The sequence below is a fragment of the Lepus europaeus genome, chromosome 8, assembly GCF_033115175.1.
Source record: "Lepus europaeus isolate LE1 chromosome 8, mLepTim1.pri, whole genome shotgun sequence".
Lineage (NCBI taxonomy): Eukaryota > Metazoa > Chordata > Mammalia > Lagomorpha > Leporidae > Lepus > Lepus europaeus.
In genome coordinates, this window is record NC_084834.1 from 37,538,377 (window position 1) to 37,561,235 (window position 22,859).

A 22,859-nucleotide genomic window follows, 5' to 3' on the forward strand; every position below is an offset into this window, starting at 1 on the left:
CGGCCGCAGGCCGGATCGGTGTAGGGAGACGGCGGGACGCAGTGGCAGCGACTCGGACATCTGAGCTGCCACTACCGGGAACAAACCCGCAAGACAGGTGTGTGAGCGGCAGCCCCCTGCTCCGGGGCCGGGTGAGGAGCTGGAGTCGTGGCTGGTTCCCCCAGGGCCGGGTGCGGTGGTGGGGGTGTCTCCGGGCCGCGCCCATTTCTCCTGCGGCTCCGAAGGTTGACCAGGTTGGAGCCTGGTGAGAGCGGGGGATGTTGAGCTCGGGGGTGGGGATGCAGGGAGGGGGCTCTGTGGCTCGCTTTGCTGGCGTCCTGGGACACCGGCCAGCCTTGGGCGGACGGAGGTCCTCGGGTCCTAAGGGCCCTCGGGGACTGCTGCGTGCGCCGGGGCTGGGGCCGGCTCAGGGAGGGCCAGGCACCTGCCTAGCGCGGCCTCCCGCCGCGGGCTTGCGGGGCCGCGGGGCGCAGAGTCCGTTACTCCAGCGGTTGCCGTCTCAGCCCCGTTCCAAGCTCGAGCCCCGGGGCGGACTCCCGAGGGGGTGTGCAGGGACCCGGGGCGGTCCGGCCGCTGGTCGCTCTCCCGGCTGCGCCACGCAAAAACACAAACACAAACCGGGCTCTGTTTGTGCAGATCCCCACCTCTGTACAGACGAAGGCACCCACCCTACAGCGGGCGGTTGCCGGCGCGCCCCGGCCACTTCCCAGGAAGGCTGCTGTGGGACCGTTGTGCGCCCCTGGGGAGCGAGCTAAGGGATTGGGTTGCGTGCAGTAGAAGCCCTAATTACCCGAGCGAGACTCATTATCTCCCGAAGCCTGTTTACTATCAATCAGACACTTTAGCCGAATTTATTTATAGCATCTGCCCAAGTAACCAGGAGGAGGCACTTGCTTGGGTTTTAAAAGCAAATAGCAACGAGGCTCTGGAGAGAAAGAGACAAAGTAAATACCGTAGCCTTGGGAAAAAGTCTTCACTTAGAAAGTTAATTTTTAGGGAAACCTTGATGCCTAAAAACCAGCAAAAATGTTTGCATCCCTTTAAGTTTGGCCCCTTTTCAGTTTGCAGCTTTACCTTCACGTCTAATCGATTGGATCTTCCAATCACATTTAAACTTTGTCATCTGTTAATAAGCTTCATGCGTGTAGACGATGTGTGTTGATTGTGCTCTAGGGGTTGGACTCTGCTGTAAGTTATGTCTACTGCTTGATGTCAGTCCCTAATAAATGTTAGTGTTCTTAATGAGAAAACTGGAATTGTCATCCTCAACGCCTTGTGATAGTCTGGTTCAACCCTTCCAATCCACACATGAGAAAACAGGACCAGAGCATTTTTAACAATAGACCTAGCTGCCATGCTCACTGTACTTTCCAATACACCATTCTGTACTTGAGTTCCTGGAAACACATGACAACTACATCTCTCAATAATAAGCTGATTATTATTTAAACACCCCTGAAGCATACCAGCATTGGCTGAGTCCTCAGTCAGCCATTAGAACTGGGTAACAGCACGAAGGGATCAAGAAATAGTATATACAGAAGCCTGAGTTTGTAAGCAGGGGAGTGTTAAGAGTGAAGGACATGAATCTTAGAAAGGGCAGAGTTTATGCTGAGAACTACAGAGAGTAATTGAACTTTTATATAAACAGCCAATTAAGTATGTATTTATTTTTAAAGATTTCTTTACTCGAAAGTCAGAGTTACACAGAGAGAGAGGAGAAGGAGCGGTGCAGAGATAGAGAGAGAGAGAGAGAGAGGTCCTCCATCCGCCAGTTCACCCCCCAATTGGCCGCAACTGCCAGAGCTGCGCGGATCCAAAGCCAGGAGCCTCCTCCGGGTCTCCCACGTGGGTGCAGGGGCCCAAGGGCTTGGGCCATCTTCTACTGCTTTCCTAGGCCATAGCAGAGAACTGAATAGGAAGTGGAGTAGCCAGGACCTGAACCGGTGCCCACATGGGATGCCGGCACTGCAGGCAGTGGCTTTACCTGCTATGCCACAGTGCCGGACTGCCCCCCCCCCTTTTTTTTTTTTGAGAAAAGAATATGCCAGCGAGAAGACAGAGGATGGATTTGGAGATTAGGAAGAAGGGAAACGAAGAAGCAAAAATGACAATTTCTTAATCATTTTCAGAAAGAATGGGTTCCTAAACTAAGTTTATGGCAGGAACACAGAAACATTCCAGGTATACGCAAATGGACTTAGTTACCAGGGACATAGGAGATCAGTGAGGTATGATCTTCAGGTCATGGTAAGGTGACTAACTGATTTGGTTGACTTGAGGTGCAGTTAATGGGAAAAGGGAATTAGAAGGCAGATTTTAGAGGAAAGAACATGTTCAAATTAATGCAAGCTTTGGCATATCCGAGTAGATAATTTGCAACTAGAAAGTGGCCTCTGAGCTATGAATAAGTTTTGGGAATTGGCTAGCTTTTCTAGATAGAAGGCAAGAGTACTTGTAGGAAAAGAGCCTGGGACTAGACTCCTAAGTAGCTCCTCCAACATTTTCAGAAGATTCGAGAAGGTACCCATGAAGGAGACAGAGAAAAGGAAGAGGACCAGAAATGGTTCCGTGGAAACCCAGAGAGGAGAGGGCGCCAAGGAGCCGGTGGGCCGCAAGGTCAGAGGGGCAACAGGCAGTAGAAGAAATGAAAAAGTGCTGTCATCCTTATTGTTAAGGCTTAAGACTTGGGTGGCCGGAACATTTCTACGTTAATTTTCAAAGGAACCAGAACTTAGGAATACAGGACGAATGCCATAATAAGTTCCATGAAGTTAGCGTCTAACAGCTACACAAGTGCATTTTCTCACAATTCTGTAAGTCAGAAGTCTGACACAGGTTCCACTGGGCTGAAAATCAAGATGTGAGCAGGGCAGTCTATGGGAAGCTCTGGGGGAGATCTGAGTGCGTGGCTGTTCAGCGCCGTGACAGAATTCAGTTCCTTGTGATTGTAGGACTGAGGTCCCTGCCTCCTTGCTGATGGCCGGTAAGGGTTATTTCCAGCTTCTTGAGGTTGCTCACACTCCTTGGCTCCCAGCCTCTTTCCTCCATCCTCGAGGGCCTCTGTATGCCCAGGGTCTTAGGGCCCAGGACAAGCAGATCCAGGTTCCAATGGGTCCGAGAACAAATGACTGAGGATTTACATCTCCCTTACTCACAGTGGTGGTGAAAAATGCACCAGGAACAACCACTTGCCCACCTCAAGGCAGTGGGGCCACAGGAGATACCTGTGTGTGTGTGGAGGCAGTCAGACACTCACAGATAGCATCTCACAGCCACACATAGCTGCATACACCAATAGCCACATTCACTCATAACCACACGCATCCACACACCCACGGCCATCCCCAGGCAGCTGTGCCTACCCATGCCCCCAGCCACCTATGTGACTTTACAGACACAAGTGGCCCAGGGCCAAACCACTACATTATAGGCTTGTGGGCAGCTAGCCAGGCAGGTGGGCCTGTCAGTTACCATGACTGGTTACCATAGAGGCCCAGGGAAAGGGGAAGAAGGGGAACTTGATAACTTCACTTTCCCAAGTTCATTCAGCAGCCCCGGTGGTGGTTGGAGTCCCCCTTACTCTTGAGCGCTCATTTGCCTGGCTCTCTCTTCCTTTTCCACTTTAAGTACCCTTGGCATTACATTGGGCTCACCTGGATAATCCACGCTCTTCTGCCTATTTTGAGGTCACTAACTGGCAACCTGAAGTCCATCTTCAAAGCCCCTTTAGCAATGAGAGTTAACATGCACAGCATCCGAGTGTGGACATCTTTGCAGAATAATATTTTGCCTTTCAAAGGAAGTTTTTCACATTAGCAGTTAATAGAGACGGTCTTCCTAGAAACTTTGTTGTTAAGAAAAGGAAACAGCTAGAAGCACTTACAGTATATGGCATGCTGTATGTAGTTCCAGTAGTAAAACTGACTACTTATCCTTGAGCCTTTTAACTAGAAATACAAGTATCCTCTTAAATACCCAGAAATTGGCATGAGCAGTCTCTGGCAAATTTTAGGGTATCATAAAATATAAGATATATTTGTTATTTTTTATATTTCTTGTGCCCTTGAAGCTGCTTCAAAATTTTTTCTGAAAAAAAGGCTATTTGACCAACCAACTAAACATACTTGTATCACATTGGATACACAACAAAATAAAGCTTTTTAAATATAAAAGCCACACAAATTAGAACTTAGGTCTAAAAGATGGAACATAATAGAAAATATTCAGCCTTGTACTGTATTTAATTGGCCTAGGACCTTACTGTCATTTAGTAGAGACTAAACAACTTAACCACCAACAGTAGAGCCTTGATGAACAAAATGCAGAGCTTGAAGCTAGACCTGACTTTGGGTCTTGTCTGTTTTCTTTAGTAGCCCTGGCTAAATGATTACTTGCCTTCCTGCCCCTCACTTTCCTCCTACGTAACATGGGATACTAATGCCTTCACCTCACATGATAGGCTGGAATGAGCGGGGTTGAAACCCAGGAAGTACTCAGCAGTAGCTCTTACTCCTTTTGCTCTGCCCTTCCCTTTTCAGTGTTTTGTCACCTGCCTTCCTTTGTACATGGCCTGAGGAAACCAATCTTTCTGTCTTGCATCTCATTTTGAATAGTACTTCCTTAGAGAGGCTTCCCCTGGCCCCTTTGATGGCACAGAAATTCAGTTCCCAAATTACTGTCAAAACTTTTTTTAAAAAAGATTTGTCTATGTATGTATTTGAAAGGTAGAGCAACAGAGAGAGGGAAAGACAGAGAGAGAGAGATTTTTCCATCTGATGATTTGCTTCCCAAATAGCCACAACAGCCAGGTCTGCGCCAGACCAAAGCCAAGAGCCGGGGAATCCAGCATGATCTCCTTCCTAGATGGTGGGGCCCAAGTACTTGGGCCATCTTCTGCTTCCTTTCCAGGCACGTTAGCAGGAAGCTGGCTCAGAAGCAGAATAAGGGTGATTCAAACTGATGCTCTCATACGGGTTGCTGGTGCCAAAAGCAGCTTGCTCTGCTGTACCACATATTACTGGCCTTGTCACAACTTGTTTAATTTTGTCACTTACTGTAGTTTACATATCATACCTAGGTTATTTGTTTACTGTCTACTTTCCATCCTGACTGTAACTCTTCCAGATAAATGACTGCACATTTGCTAATTACTGTGAATAGTTTCTAATGTTTTTAGTGTAATGCCTGGTGGATAACTGACAGTCATAAATATTTCTTGAATGAATTAGTGAGTGCTGAGTTTTATTATCTGCTGGCTGGCCTCGCCTGAATTTATTGGGTGAGCTATTAGCTATCAAGAAATTAACAATTCTCTGATACAACTTTCTCTGAAGCATGCTTGTTGCTTCCATGAAAGCAGTTCCATTTCAGGTCTAGTTTTGCAGCTTCTTTAGAAGAAGGCCGCCTCTATAAGGTGCCACCATTACCCACTCCCATCTCATCTGAGGTCTTTCAAAGGTGAATTTTCTGTATGCCACATAGCCAGGTAATTTCAAGAATTCCCTCTAATTTCAGTGAAATATTTTCCAGTGTTCTTTCTAGTATAACAAATATTTTAATCTAATTTTTGTTTACTGTCTTTTCTATTAAGTAAATTATGATTTGAGCTGTAAAAATGCTACATGTCTGTGGCAAGACTCTAAAAAATGCACATTAAAATCTTTCTTCATAGAAGTAGAGCCCAACTTAAAATATGATTAACTCACTTATTAAATTAGATCATAAACCTGAAAGCTTTCTGAACCATTAACACTTTTCTCTACAAAAAGGCTTTCATTATGTTAAGTTTTAATAATTTACCCTAAATGTTAGAGGACCAATATTAGAAGCATCGACATAACTATTTCTCCCTCATAAAAGTGTAAAGACATCTATAAGGATTCATTCCATAGAGTTTTCTTGGAGTTAAGTTCTGGAAAAGAATTCTCCATTCCTCTAGAGATCTTGGAAACTTTTATATAGAGTAGGTTCTTTTTTTGCCCTATTTGCCTGGAAACCTCCTGTGAAATTGCTACCATCACAACAAACTCATCCTAAATTGTTGCTTGGTAACATTTCTCTCTCTCTCTCTCTCTCTTTTTTTTTTTTTTTTTTTTTTTTGACAGGCAGAGTTAGAGAGAGAGAGAGACAGAGAGAAAGGTCTTCCTTTTCTGTTGGTGCACCTCCCAGTGGCTGCTGTGGCTGGCGTGCTGCGCCAATCTGAAGCCAGGAGCCAGGTTCTTCCTCCTGGTCTCCCATGTGGGCACAGGACCCAAGCACTTGGGCCATCCTCCACTGCACTCCCAGGCCACAGCAGAGAACTGGGCTGGAAGAGGAACAACCGGGACAGAATCCGGCGCCCTGACCGGGACTAGAGCCTGGGACGCTGGCGCCACAGGCAGAGGATTAGCCAAGTGAGCCACGGCGCCAGCCTCTCTTCTTTTTAACCTTTTCTGCTGTCATTCACTCTTTGAACATGTATCTGCTCCTAATTGCCGAGTACTAAATGCTTTGAAGCACCGTGAATACAGAAATTAGAGTCCCAATTCTATTGAGCTTAGATTTTTGCCTGTTTTGTGTTTTCCAATTTGTCTCATGCTATTTTTTCCAGTTACATGCAGGTAGTATATATAAATCCTGAATAAATAAGTATATCATTCTAATTTATATAAACTCAATTTTTGGAAAATAGTGTTACTTAGTAATTTAACTGTAGTATGTAGCTATGATTTTAAAAATCAATGTACAGAGATATTTTGTTCTTGTAATTAGTACAACTAAATAATATTCCCATATCCAGGCTTTCAGCTCTGAGTATTTCACTAATGTCAGGTGGTCAGTGGGAGAAGGAGAGGGAGAGGGAGAAGTTTCTCTCTTTAGTGATGTCAGCTGCAGATTCCTTTGAGTGCTTTGTAGTTCTTTGTTATGGAAAACTCAACAAAGTTGTATTTTCAACTATTATTTCCACTGTTATGGTTCTTTCTGTATTTTCTATTATATCTTGTGATGTATTTCCATCGCTTCTGTGTCTTTCTAATTAGGAAAAAGAAACACTAAGTCTTAGTAAACAGTATATATTAGTGAAGGTAATGCTAAACAGAAAATAAAACAATCCCAGAGACTTATAAGTCCTGGCTTTTGGTTACTGAAGAGTAGATGGCTGTGATGGTTACTCATATGTATCAACTTGACTGGGCCATGAGATGCCCAGATATTTGGTCAAACATTATGTTGGGTGTATCTTGTGAGGGTGTTTCTGGAGATTAGCACTAGAATTAGTAGAGTGAATAAAGCATATTGCCCTTTTTTTTTTTTTTTTAAAAAAAAAGACTTACTTATTTACTCAAAAGGCAGAGTTAGAGACAGTGGGAGAGATCTTCATCTGCTAGTTCACTCCCCAAATGGCTACAAAGCTAGAGCAAGGCCTGTCCAAAGCCAGGCGCCTGGAACTTCTTTGGGGTCTCCCACATGGGTGCAAGGGCCCAAGCACTTAGGCCGTTGGCAGGGAGCTGGCTCAGAAGTAGAGCAGCTGGGAATCCAACCAGTGCCCATATGGCAGCTTTACTCACTACATCACAGTGCCAGCCCCAGACTGCCCTTCTTGAAACAGTTGAGGGTGTGAACAAAAGGTCTGATCCTCCCAGAAGAAAGAGAATATTTCCTGTTTGATTGCTTGAACAGATATCAGTATTTCCTACCTTTGAATTTAAACTGAAAGATTGACTCTTCTTGGTCTGGAATGGGCTGGCTTTCAGACTGTACCTCCGGACTTCAGACATGAGCTGGGAACACACCAGCTCTTCTGGGTCTCCAGTTTGCTGACTTCAGATCCTGGGACTTCTCAGCCTCCATAATCATAAGAACCAGTTCCTTCTCATGAGTAAATAAGTACACATACATGCACACACACATACACACACATACACATACACACATACACATACACATACACACACATACACAATGCATACACATACACAATACACATACATACACAATACACACATACATACACACATACACACTGCACATACACAATACACACATGCACACACACGTACACATATACATACACACATGCATACACATACATACACATACACATACACACAAATACATACACACACATACACATACACACACATACGGGGTGGGGGGTGGGCAGGGAGTGGTTCTGTTTCTCTGGAGAATGCTGACTGAGTACCAAATTAATAGAATGTAGGGAAGGGGAACACTTGATCATCTCTGTTGATACAGAAAAAAGCATTTGACGTGATTGAATACTGTTTCATGATTAAAAGCTCTCATCAGGTCAGGCATAGAGGGAAGGTACCTCAGCCTAATACAGACTACATGTGACGGGCCAGTAACTAACATTAGATTCAATGAAGAAAGACTGAAAACTTTCCTCTAAGATCTGGAGCAAGAGAAGGATGCCTTCTTCTGTCATAGTGATTCAACCTAGTGCTAGAAGTCGTGCACAGAGAAATTAGGCAAGACAAAGAAATAAAAAGCATCCAGATTGAAAAGGATGAAGTGAAATTATCTCTAGAGATGAAATGATCTTATATGTAGAAAACCCTAACGATTCCACAAACAACAAAAATCTGTTAGAACTAATAAATTTGTTAAAGTTGCAGGGGACAAAGTCAATGTAAAAAATCAGTTCCATTTCTATATACTACAACAGAAAATTAAAAAGATTTCATTTACAGTAGCATCAAAAAATAAAATACTTAGGAATAAACTTAGCCAAGGAAGAGAAATCCTTGTACAATGAAAACCAACAAATACTGCAGAAAGAAATTAAAGAAGATGTAAATAAATGGAAAACATCCTGTGTCATAGATTGGAAGAAGTAATATTGCCAAGATGTCAGTACTACCCGAGGTAACCTACAGATTCAGTGCAATCCCTGTCATAATCTCAGTGAAATTTTTTTGCGGAAGTAGAAAAATCTATCCTTAATTTTATTGTCTCAAGTCAATCTTCAGAAAGAAGAATAAAGCCTGAGGTGTCATACTCCCTGAATTTAAACTTATTACGAAGCAACAGTACTCAAATTAGTGTAGGGCTGGAATAAAGATAAACACATGCCCCTAAAGAATAGAATAGAGAGCCTAGAAATAAACTCTCATGGATTTATTCAAATGGTTTTCAACAAAGGTACCAAGACCATTCAGTGTGAAAAGGATAAGTCTTCTCACCAAGTACCAATAGGGAAACTGGCCATCCACACACTAAAGAATGGAGTTGGCCTTGTACCTTAGTTCATACACATAAATCAATTCAAAATGAATTGAAGATCTAGTCATAAGAACGGAAACTATAAAACTCCTAGAAGAAACCAGGGAAAAACTTCATGGTGTTGGATTGACAATGATTTTTTTTTATATGACACAGGAAATACACAACTAAAAAATAAATTGTTTCATTTCAACATTTAAAACTTCTGTTCATCAAATCACACAATAGAATGAAAAAAAATGCAGGGAATGGGAGAAGACATTTGCAAATCATATGAAAGTAGTTCAGAAAGCTCATGTAAAGTGAAATTAAAAGATACATTTATTTTGGTCCAAAAACTTTGAAATGCATACATATGAGAAGTCTTCAAAATTTTCATAGAAAATGTGTTATGAAAAAAAATTGCACCTAGATTTCAAATATTTTACACCAAAACAAACTCATTGTAATTCAGTTTCTCCACAAACTTTTTGAAGTACTAATTTATCTAATGTTTCAGTATTCAGAATCTGTAAAGAACTCTTAAAATTTAACAACAAAACAACCTGATGTTTAACTGGACAATGAAGACAAATAAAAATATAAAAATGGGCAAAGGACTTGAATAGACATGTTTCCAGAAAAGATATGCAAATAGTTAACAAACACATGAAAAGATGCTCAGTGTCACTGATCATTAGTGAAATCCAAATCAATCAAAACCACAATATGATACCTCCTCACACCTCCCGAGATAGCTACTGTAAACAGAACAAAACAAAACAAGGCTTTTTGCAACAAAATAAATTTATTTTTAATTCTACTTTTGCAGGACCCTTGTATTGCTAACAGAAAGTTAGGAAGAACCATAATATAGAAAATAGGATTGGATGAATTTAGAACGCTCTAGAGCAACCACTGCCTGCCTGCCTTCCCCTGCACTCTCCTGGCAGCCCCAGACTCCAGATGTTTTTGATGTTCATCTGTTCTGTAGCATGTAGCAGTACTCCATTCCTTTTCATTGCTGAATGATGGAATAGAATAGACTATGTTGTATTTTGTTTGTCCATCCATCAGTTGATGAACATTTGGATTGCTTCCACTTTTTGACTACTATGAAAAATGTTTCAGCAGTTATATATAAGATTTATTGTGGACATCTGTCTTAATTTCTTCGGACAGATATCTAGGAGTAGAATTGCTGGGATATATATTAATATAATAATATATACTATATACATACAAAAATTCTATTTTTAACACTTTGAAAATCTGCCACACAGTTTTCTCTAAAGGTATTAGCATCATTTTATAGTCACACACTCCAGCAATGTATGAAGGTTCCAATTTCTCCATTTACTCCCAATATGTATTATTGTTTTGAGGGTAGCCATTCTGGTAGATGTCGGATGCTATCTCATTGTGAATCTGTGTTTCTTAAACCCACATAAGCCTATAAGCATATTTTGAAGGGTCTAAGAATTCACTCTAGGCATCTACTTTTTTAAAAAAGTTTTCATGCTGATGATAATTTGGGGGGATTTCTGATCACCTTGCAACCAAAGACTGGCTGCCACATGTGGTCCATGTCCAGATTTACTTGGAATTTAAAAGTCCATTGGCATCAAGGACTAAAGCTTGAATTTATTATATTTGTTATTGGGAGTAGAGGAGGACATGATTATATAAACCATGTTCCTCTGCTAAGAGACAGCCAAATTTTATTTCACTTCCACTCATTTCAGTTAACACTAGAAAGAACAGAAATTTTGCAGGGTTTGAGTAGAGATATGATTAGATAATTATGTAGTCACAAAATTATAAGAAAGGTAAATGCAGAAGCACTTTCTTTATAGCAGTCAACATGATTGCAGTAAGTCCCATATTTGATCTTTAAGTGGTGACTTAAGTAAAACATTATCACATTAAATTTGCAAAAAATACTTTTAGTATTTTAGTGTTTAAATATAAATATACAATAGCTTTGCATTTGTAGTTATTTAATTTTACTTAAATTATAAAAATTTCCAATTGTACCTACACATTAAGGAACATTGTAAGTATAAATATTTAGAATTTTGATACTTTCTACTTTTAATGGAGTCCATGTATTAGGTTTGATTATCACTGTTGTCTGTGTCTTTAAATTTTGTGACATTGCCTGTTTGTTTTTTGGAAGAAGGCCTGTACCTGTAGAATCTGTTTCTTCAGAGATTTGAAGTTTGTATTTTTACTTGCTCAAGGTCTAATTTAAATAATTTTGTTATCTGATTCTGTTAATTAAATAATTTTGTTAATTTCATTTTCAAAACCAACCTAGAGAGGCTGGCTTTAGTGGTGCAGTGGGCTAAGTCACTGCTTGTGACACTGGCTTCCCATACCTGAGTGCTGGTTGGAGTCACAGCTGTTTGCTTCCATGGGAGACCAGGATGGAGATGGAGTTCCCTGCTCCTGGCTGAGACCTAGATGTGACCATCTGGGGAGTGAACCAGTGGATGGGAGATTGATTTTCTCTCTCTCTCATGCTCTGCCTTTCACATATATAAATAAGGCTTCAGGCTGGCGCCGTGACTCAACAGGCTAATCCTCTGCTTTGTGGCGCCGGCACACCGGGTTCTAGTCCCGGTCGGGGCGCTGGATTCTATCCCGGTTGCCCCCCTTCCAGGCCAGCTCTCTGCTGTGGCCCGGGAGTGCAGTGGAGGATGGCGCAAGTGCTTGGGCCCTGCACCCACATGGGAGACCAGGATAAACTCCTGGCTCCTGCCTTCGGATCAGCACGGTGCGCCGGCCGCAGCGCGCCGGCCGCGGCGGCCATTGGAGGGTGAACCAACGGCAAAGGAAGACCTTTCTCTCTGTCTCTCTCTCTCTCACTGTCCACTCTGCCTGTCAAAAAAAAATAATAATAATAAGGCTTCAAAACATGCCAGTAACATTATAAGTATATAAAATGAAAAGCCAACCTAGAATAAAGGAGGAGTTAAAGAGAAATGCTTTCTTTTTAAAATAATTTTTATTTATATAAGCTGAACAAATCTCACATATTCCATATATACAGATTTAGGAGCATAGCAATACTTCATACTTAACACATATCTGTCACAACTTTTTCTCCCTGTTTACTTAATTCCACAGATAATCAATATGAATTTCCAAGACTTTTGGCTAGGTTTGGGTCTTCTATTCATCTCAATTAATGCAGAATTCCTGGATGATGGTGTTGAGATGGAAGACTTTGAGGAAAATTCAGAAGAGACTGATGTTAATACAGGTGAACTTTCCTCAGAGGTAAGGTTACCAGGAAATGAGTTACAAATTAGTCCTTTATGTAGGAGTAGCTCATCTCTTCAAATTCATTTTGGGTCTAAAACTCTTCATTCTCTACACAAATTTTTAAAAATTGCTTTTTTTCCAATCTTGCTGTAGTTTCTAGAGTACTCACACACAATAGAAACTTTTGTATGCCACTGCTATAGTTTTGTTAGCAAATTAATACAGGTAAGGTATTTACTATCGAAATCAAATTTTGTCACTATTTAGAAAGGATCAAGATTTTTAGTTCAGAATGAGGTGTTTGGTTTTATTTCTGATAATGTCAGACTTTTTCAGATGACATAAAAAGTAGCATAATTTTCAGTCCTTCTAAGAAGCAAAGTAAGTGGCTTTTCTTTATTTCTGTGAGTAAAGAAAATGTGCACATGAAGTATGAATTAGAAGTGGAAGCGATGATGAGGCTGGCTTTTGGGGCAAGGCTGCCCCGAGTTTCTGGGATGGCCTTGTTGACATTGACACTGTTTGTAGGAAACTTGACAGTGATGTTTGTACATAAGAGCTTTCACACTGAGGAAGGTTCTTATCCAGCAGTGTGATCATCAGAAATGTTTTTGATGGTGAGGAAGTGGTCATTGTCTTGTGCCAGGCACTGTTTAAACAGCCAACAGGAATAATTTATAGTTGTTATGGACTTTTTTACTCCATTTCCTTTGATTAATGGGTTTCTTTTTTTAATTTTGTAAATGTAAATGCTGTTTAGCTGTTTAAAGTGAATGCTCTGTTTCCCTTGTTAAATTTTAAATTCTACAAGGAAAGCCTAGTTGTATGATCTACAAAATAAGTAGTTGAAGTGCTAATGACTGACTTAGGTACATCTGATTCAAGGGTCTTTCTGAGTTTAATGCATCAAAGAAATGAACAAGGAGGGACCACTCTTGACTATGTTTGGTGATAATTTGAGAAGATGACGAGAATTGGGAAAGAACAATTTTTGATACTCCTAATGTTATCACTTGCATAATTCAGACATGGTGAAGTAACAATTAAGGAAAAAATTAAACACTGATGATTGTAAGAGTGGTCTAGGGCTGGCGCCCCGGCTCACTAGGCTAATCCTCCGCCTTGCGGCGCCGGCACACCAGGTTCTAGTCCCGGTCGGGGCACCAGATTCTGTCCCGGTTGCCCCTCTTCCAGGCCAGCTCTCTGCTATGGCCCGGGAGTGCAGTGGAGGATGGCCCAAGTGCTTGGGCCCTGCACCCACATGGGAGACCAGGAGAAGCACCTGGCTCCTGCCATCAGATCAGCGCGGTGTGCCGGCAGCGGTGACCGTGGTGGCCATTGGAGGGTGAACCAACGGCAAAGGAAGACCTTTCTCTCTGTCTCTCTCTCTCTCACTGTCCACTCTGCCTGTCAAAAAAGAAAAAAAAAAAAAAAGAGTGGTCTAAAGGGAGGGAAGCATCCTATGAAATCACCATTTTACCAGCTACAAAAGTACAGGGAATGCTGAAGTTGTCACTGAGTAAACTTCATAGAAGATTGGCACTTTTGGTAATCAAATCTTGACCCTGCAAGTAATTATGTGGAATTTTGTTTAATTACTGATATTCTTAAAAAGATAGGAAACACTGGACTAGGAGGACAAGGGTAGTGGCAGTGAAAATAGAAAAAATACTTTTGTGTCCTTTTCCCTAAAAGCTCAGGGGAAGAATCCCTTAAATGATCATACAGATAAAATTACAAAAGGAAGGACCCAGATTGATCTATTTCCATGCTCAAAACTATCTTCATTCATCGTCAATTCAAGTTATCGGTTGATTTGCTAATACATTGTCTTTCATCTCTTAAAATATTTTGTTGGTAAGTGCTGAATAGTGAAGTAGTGCAGAGCAAGGCTGGGCTCATACACTATTAGGTCCCGCAGGATCTGTGTGACAGTAGGTGTTACTTTGTCTCTCCGTTTCATAGCGTGTCAAATGGGCATCATAAGAGCACTTCCCTCACAGATGTGTTTTAGGAGTAAATAGCCTCCACATTGCCATCAGCACCACCACCACCCCCATCATGGCAGCCAACACTTACATGCCACTTGAAACCACATCGTACCAAGAACTGGTTTTTTTTACCCAGTGCTCTTTCCATTGAATTTTTTTCTTTTGTACATTAATAATCTCTGAAAATGATATCATCATCTTTTAGTCACCTACCAATGAAATTTAAGAGTTGATTTCACAGTAGCCCATGTGTTTATTAAGTTTTTCATCTAATATGCTTTTTTTTTTTTTTGATTATTTTTGACAGGCAGAGTGGACAGTGAGAGAGAGAGAGACAGAGAGAAAGGTCTTCCTTTTCTGTTGGTGCACCCCCCAATGCCCGCTGCGGCCGGCGCACCATGCTGATCTGAAGGCAGGAGCCAGGTGCTGCTCCTGGTCTCCCATGGGGTGCAGGGCCCAAGCACTTGGGCCATCCTCCACTGCACTCCCAGGCCATAGCAGAGAGCTGGCCTGGAAGAGGGGCAGCCGGGACAGAATCCGGCGCCCTGACCGGGACTAGAACCTGGTGTGCCAGCGCCGCAAGGCAGAGGATTAGCCTGCTGAGCCAAGGCGCCGGCCCTAATATGCTTTTTATTGCGGTATTTCCTTTACCTCTATGATTTTTGTCCCCAAATATTGCCATCTACCAAAACCCTAAGGTCTTGGCCTCCTCAAAATACTTCCTCCCATCCCTCCTGTGTTAGGAAATGTCAGAGAATCTTCTGTTTCCATACACAGAGTATTTGTCTTCACAGTGTTTCTAATGTCTTGAGGGCAGAGGCCAGGCCATCCCATATCTGTATCCCCTAGATAGCCATTGCATGCAATATTCTTAACTTACAAGATCATTTAATGAAAGTGTTTGTGAATATGACTAACAGATTTTTAAAACCTATTTTCTAGATTAAATATAAGACACCTCAACCCATAGGCGAAGTATATTTTGCAGAAACCTTTGATAGTGGAAAATTGGCTGGGTAAGTAAAAAGTCGAAGAGAGTGTTTTTCTCGATTTGAGTAGCTTTGTTAAATAATTGGTCATCGATCTATGAGAATTAGCTGTACTACAGATCTATAAGAATTTTTAAATTACTTTATTTGGCAGTGTGAAAATGGTCTTTAACACATTTTTTTTGTCATTGATAGACATGTTTAATTTGAGTATTCATTTAAATAGAGAAATATACATCTTGAATATGAGGAGTAATATTTGTTCATTCTCTAGGACAGATACTAACAATCTAAGTTCAGATGACCAGTCTGAGTTACTGTTCCATCTTAAATATGGGTGAAACAATAGAAATGAATGTTTGTTGATTATTGTGTGTTGGACACCACCCTAAGCAGGTGGATAGGTGCTGTATTTATCACGGTGGTACCGGTGAAGACACCGGGCCTTAGTGTGTATTGTCTGTGGGCATGCAGCTGATGAATTGCAGACTTGAAATGTGACGTAACTCCAGCCTTACAGGGTTATTTACAGGCAGCCTTATTTAACCTCTATATGTTGATTTATTTTTGAGTGGACAGTGACTGTGCTGGGTAATCTTTTGCTGTGTTCCTAATGTGTGTATGTATAAATTGTTATTCTATTTTTAATGACATATGTGTGTTTTCAATTTTATTTGTAGGTGGGTCTTATCAAAAGCAAAGAAAGATGATTCCGATGCAGAGATTTCTATATATGATGGTAAAATATTTATTTAAATATTAAATATAACCAATGCAACCCAGAGTTCCCTAGCTTTTGTGATTGTATTTCCATTAAATTATGTTGGCCCAAAACCTTACCCTGTCTCACAAGAAAATGTTCAGTCTTTTATCTAGTCCTTCTTCAGTATTTCTGGAAATCCCATTCTTGAGTCACCATCCAGTTTTCTAACTCGGAACAGTTGAATTTTCACTCCATTGTAGTTATTTTTTTTAATTTCCTGAGCACTGTTTCTGGCTACTGTCATTCCAGCTCAAGCATGGGCACAGCAAGATCAGATTATGATTTATGGCAAGATTCTCCTAACAAGTACAAAACAAAGGCTGATTAATGAGAGCTGCAAAGCATGTGGCTCCTTCTGAAGCCCACACATCTGTTTTCACAGACTCTAATAGGATCATCTTCAGGCTTTGAGAAGGAAGTGCATTACGAGGTGACAAGGGTCATCTTTGTTCTAACAGGACTACAGGATAATTTCTTCCTTCTGGTCTTAAACCAGCTTCCTCCATTAGTGTATCCTAGAGCAAGATGAGCCTCTTGTCAAGGTGACGGATGGCGGGATTTCCTCTAGCATGTAACCTCACACTCAGACCCCAACAGACCATTGCATCAGAACAACAAAGCAGTAATGGCCTGTGTGGGATGTCAGCCATCTATTTCCTTTCCATAGTGTCAGTTTTGTTATAAGATAAAGATCACACTCATATGTTTTCCTCTGCAAAAAGTGTCCTCCATCCCAGCAGATCCCTTGTGCTTCTCTGCTCCATCAAGAACACCACTATTTGTAAAGAACAAGTAACACTACCGTAGTCTCCATTTATAGAAGAGAACAGTTTGCCCCGAAAACGGAGTAAATCTGCCAAGTCATGCCATGCTGGGTACAATAGATCCGCACAGATACAGCATGTGTTATCAGACAGAATGCTTGGCTTCAAACATGGACATTCAGTACTTCACAGTTTTCCCAAGAGCGTTAGGTGGATACTTATTTTAATTTTGTGTTTTTTAAGAATCCACTGACAGAGCTTCCCTGAAATTAAGATGTGGTCTATCAGCCGGTGCCGTGGCTCAATAGGCTAATCTTCCGCCTAGCGGCGCCGGCACACCAGGTTCTAGTCCCGGTCGGGGCGCCGGATTCTGTCCTGGTTGCTCCTCTTCCAGGCCAGCTCTCTGCTGTGGCCCGAGAGTGCAGTGGAGGATGGCCCAAGTGCTTGGGCCCTGCACCCCATGGGAGACCAGGAGAAGCACCTGGCTCCTGCCTTCGGATCAGTGCGGTGCGCCAGCCGCAGCGGCCATTGGAGGGTGAACCAACGGCAAAGGAGGACTTTTATCTCTGTCTCTCTCTCTCTCTCACTGTCCACTCTGCCTGTCAAAAATTAAAAAAAAAAACAAAAAGAAGTATAGATGTATTATAAAAACAAATTCTTTTTTTTTATAAAAAGGGTTTATTTATTTATTTGAAAGGCAGAGTTACAGAGAGAGAGGGAGAAATAGAGATCTTCCATTGGCTGGTTCACCCTCCAAATGGCTACAACTGCCAGTGCTGAGCGAGGCAAAAGCTAGGAGCCTGAAACTCCATCTGGGTCTCCCTTGGTGGGTAGCAGGAGCCCAAGAACTTGGGTCATCATCTGCTGATTTCCCAGGTGCATTACCAGGGAGCTGGATCAGAAGTACAGCAGCTAGGACATGAAACAATGCCCATATGGGATACCAGCTTGCAGGAAACGGCTTAACCCTCTACGCCACAATGAATGAAAAGTCCTTGTGAAATTTTGTTTATAACGGAATTTGTATTTTCCACTACTGTCCATAATTTGGGCAAATGATTCAGTTAAGAGGAAGTTACTGTTTAATTTTGAGTGAGGAAAACACTCGTTTTTTCTAAAATTAAAGTGTCAGGTGCTACCTTTTTCTTTGATGATAAATCTAAGTACATAATTGGAAGAAAAGCAATTTTGTTTTTAAAATCCTTTAGTATCAATATCTTTAAAAATCAAAAGATAAAATTTATGCTTCTTGAAATCAAACCATGTTGAGCATTGGGTCGAACCTCAGGTTGATAATTATTATCCATACAAAAGAAGTGTCTGCAAATAATTGATAGAATTAAAAAGGAGAGAATGATCCTACATGGGAAGCAGGACACACAGCAGACTCATAGAATCACAAATGCCCTAAACAGCGCTCTGGCCTCAGAATCAGCCCTTAAGGCATTTGGATCTGGCTAAAAAATCCCATGAGAGTTTTGCAGGCATGGAAAGCCAAGACATTGTGGCAAAAAAGAAAAAGAAAATGACTTAAATGAAAGATCTCTGTAAGGGAGATCCCGATGGAAAGAATGGGCCATCAAAGAAGGAGGTACCTTTCTGTGAAGGGAAGAGAGAACTTCTGCTTGAATATGGCCTTGTCTAAATAAGATCAAAATTGGTGAACTCAAGAGGCTTCCATAGCCTTGGCAGCTCATGACAAGAGCCTCGGGTGATTACTAACACCATAATAGTCACTGTGCACCTGCTCCCAAAGTAGACCCTCTGCCCTCAATATGTTGTACTATGAAAATTAATGGTAAAACTACTACTCAAACAGTACTCTGTACTTTGTGTGTCTTTGTGGGTGCAGTCTGTTGAAATCTTTACTTCGTATATACTAAATTGATCTTCTGTATATAAAGATAATTGAAAATGAATCATGATGAAGAAGAGGATGGGAGAGGGAGTGGAAGATGAGATGGTTGCAGGAGGTAGATATGGGGGGAAAAGCTGCTATAATTCAAAAGTTGTACTTTGGAAATTTATATTTATTAAATAAAAGTTGAAAAGAAAAAAAAACAGCATCTGGCACAAAGTCAGTACTCAAAAAAGTTTTATGATTATTTTAAAAAACACTATAAAACAACCAAAATTAGGAGGTGGGTAGAAACTTAGAAACTTAAAAAAAAATTTAATGTGCTATAAAGTATACACAGTGATAGACCAAAAATTATTCTTTTTTGATTCATAGACATTGCTAATCCAACATCATTCTTTTAAGAAGAAAAAAAGTAATACAAGGGCATCTGTGATTCAGAAGTGTTCATTAGTCAATATTTGGTGTTGACATAGCATTAGGAAATAGCAGGTTTTACTGAATTTAGTTCTGGAAAAGACAATATCTGTAATTTTCAAAATTAGAAGTTTCCACACATTAAATTCATGTTCCTAAAAAAAAGAAGAGGAAGTAGACTCCAGTATAACTTTTGAGCTACAAGGAGCCCAACAAGATGTGCATAGATGCAGCCATGAGTTCTGAGAGCTAATTGCATTAACCTGGGAAGGGTTTGTGTGAATTGTTTAGTTTTTCAAAGTAAAATTTAAATCCCTACAATAACTAACATAAGAAAAGTGGCTGATGAACACTAAGCATTTCAAAGTACAATAAATAGAGCGAGTTTACACATTTTGAGTTAAGAATGCAATTTGTCTCATGTTGTTTTAAAACCTCATTTTAAAAATACAGTGTAGGCCGGCCCTGTGGCTCAACAGGCTAATCCTCTGCCTAGCAGCGCCAGCACACCAGGTTCTAGTCCCGGTCGGGGCACCGGATTCTATCCCGGTTGCCCCTCTTCCAGGCCAGCTCTCTGCTATGGCCTTGGAGTGCAGTAGAGGATGGCCCAAGTGCTTGGGCCCTGCACCCGCATGGGAGACCAGGAGAAGCACCTGTCTCCTGCCTTCGGATTAGCGCGGTGCGCCAGCCGCAGCGCACCAGCCGTGGCGGCCATTGGAGGGTGAACCAACAGCAAAGGAAGACCTTTCTCTCTGTCTCTCTCTCTCTCTCACTGTCCACTCTGCCTATATATATATAAAAAAAAATACAGTGTAAGGGATAGGCATTTGGCCTAGCAGTTGAGACACTAAGATAACTGTGTCCCACATCAGAGTACCTGGGTTCAATACCTGGCTCTACTTTTGACTCCAGCTTCCTGCTGATGCAGACCCTGAGAGACAGTGATGGCTCAAGTAGTTGGCTTCCTGCCACCCATGTGGGAGACCTGCCATGGGTTCCTGGCTTCTTTCTCCTGACTCCCAGGCTGTGTCCTTGTAGGCACATGGGAAGTGAATCAGCATATGGGCAAATATTCGCAATCTCTTTCTCTCCCTCTTTTTCTGTCTGTCTGTCTGCCTCATAAGTCATTCAACTAATTAAAAGTACAGTATTGATAGACCCTAGGAGACAAACCACATTTTATAATTCACTACATTAAAGAGTCACTCAGAGAAAACCAAACTAACCCAGTTTAAAAGTGTCTCAATCAGATACTATAGCATTTGCTGTTCATTAGTTTTCACAAACTAGAACTTTATTAAGAAAATGTAACCTTCTTGTGATAGGAAAATGAAACAGAGCAGGCATACATAGGGTTACAGAGATATATACCAGTACATGATTTATAATTTGGTTTCATTTTGCCCAAATGTACCTTCATGGAAAAAAAAAAAAACTACAACTACTGACAAATAATTTAAGTTAGTGTTTTCTTCTTTAGTTTAATTCCCTTTGCTTTATTTTTTAGGAAGATGGGAAATAGAAGAGTTGAAAGAAAACCGGGTACCTGGTGACAGAGGATTAGTATTGAAATCTAGAGCAAAACACCATGCAATATCTGCTATACTGGCCAAACCCTTCATTTTTGCTGACAAACCTTTGATAGTTCAGTAAGTCTTGTTATGTTATTGAGTATTTTCTCTGAATTTTTATGTTTAGTGTAATCTGTCTTCTGAAAATAGCGTATGTTTTGATAATAGGTTTAAAAATCCAAGTGTTCCTTTTCAGTTTCAATTAAACAAACAAATGCACATACATATATAAAAGCACTCTGAGAATTTCAATGAAAAGCAGATTAATGATAAAATCATATAATATATGCTCTAATAATTTGTAGAATTCTGCCACCATCAACATAATACATGATAAAATCACTATTTTTATTTGAACTCTTCTTAAAATGACTTGCAATTAAATATAAAGGACCTTCAGAAAGTTCATGAAAAAAATGTATTATGAAAAAACTGCATAGATTTCAAAAATTTTTTGGATCCAATAAGCTTATCTTTTTTTTTAGTACCGTCATATTAGCTTCAGTATTTTCAGAATGGACTCATGAATATCGCTGTTACAGAAAGGGAATACAGATGCAGAGTAGCGTCTTTCAGGGCTGGACCCTTTTTAATGGTCACACACTCCCACAGACAGTCCCCTCTACCCCTAGTGCTGATATAAACCAGTGATGTTGCTTGCATGTACAGTGTCATAAAATCAGGGACATAAATTTCTCTAGTTCATCTCACTACACTGCTATGAAACAAAAATGAATTGTGCAAACAAAATGATAAAACTGATAAAATTCAAATTACAAACCAAAAGAAAATGTGTAAATGTTATTTCCTGTCTTATATCAAAAAAGTAGGTATGCAAAGTGAAATAAATGAAAATATCATGAGTGGTAAATTATATCCCTCTAGAACATCTCTTCAGTTCTCTATTAACATGTTAAATATGTTTCTATATGATATAACTAAAATACTCTGTGTATTTTAGAGATTTTTGAAAATACAGCAAAAATTTTGTGTCATTAGCTTAATATTTCAGGTGTGATACTTTGGTTTAATCTACATTAAGTCATTTGAATGAACTAAAATATTAAGTAATATCAAAATGTATGTGACAATTATTTAAGCAAACTAGAAATTTTATTTGGGTACTTATTGGGACTAACATTTGAACTCGGTATTATTTTGTCATTGTTCGGGACCTGGTTCTTTTTCCTTGAGAGTTCGAGATAATTCTACTCTTCTCTTGAAACTTATGTGAATATATCACTTTCTGTTTGACCCTTTGTGGCTTAAATGAAAGGGCAAGGGAAAATAAATTCTAACTCCTCCATAATGAAATGGATCATCTAATATTTTCAGTACAAGTCACCATTAGGCAAGTAAACAAAAAATGGCTTGCAAGATTGGTAGCAAATATTTGAAAATAACTCAAGGAACTATGAAATAATGATCCTGACGAAAGATAAGGAGGATCAAGAATTACCCTGCATTCTTTCATGTGCTTAAAAACAATGTAAAGAGGCCGGCACTGTGACTCACTTGGCTAATCCTCTGTCTGCAGCGCCGGCACCCCGGGTTCTAGTCCCGGTCGGGGCGGCAGGTACTAGTCCTGGTTACTCCTCTTCCAGTCCAGCTCTCTGCTGTGGCCCAGGAGGGCTGTGGAGGACGGCCCAAGTGTTTGGGTCCCTGCACTCGCATGGGAGACCGGGAGGAAGCACCTGGCTCCTGGCTTCAGATCAGTGCAGTGCCAGCCGTAGGGGCCATTAGGGGAGTGAACCAATGGAAGAAAGACCTTTCTCTCTGTCTCTCATTTTCTATAACTCTCTCTCTTTCTCTCTCTCTCTCACTGTCTAACTCTGCCTGGCAAAAAATAGAAAAAAAATGTAAAGAATGAGAGGGATGTATGTCTTTTCATAGTATTGATAAAGAGAATTGGGCTAAATAATATGATGAGTTTTTATTAAATACTATAAATACCATGGACATTTATGATATAACCGTTGGTATTTTGATGGGAATTGGGTTGAATCTGTAGGTCACTTTGGATTATATG

The 22,859-nt window shown here is 40.8% G+C and overlaps 1 protein-coding gene across 1 annotated transcript in view; it reads left to right on the forward strand.

The window, feature by feature from the left end:
- The window catches only part of CLGN (calmegin), a 57,829-nt gene continuing 34,970 nt past the window's right edge, over positions 1-22,859 (forward strand). The window contains exons 1-5 of the mRNA XM_062199582.1: positions 1-97; positions 12,340-12,492; positions 15,411-15,484; positions 16,138-16,196; positions 20,767-20,908. Coding sequence (XP_062055566.1) covers positions 12,349-12,492; positions 15,411-15,484; positions 16,138-16,196; positions 20,767-20,908 — 419 coding nt within the window. The 5' untranslated portion in view covers positions 1-97; positions 12,340-12,348. The remainder of the gene's footprint in view (positions 98-12,339; positions 12,493-15,410; positions 15,485-16,137; positions 16,197-20,766; positions 20,909-22,859) is intronic.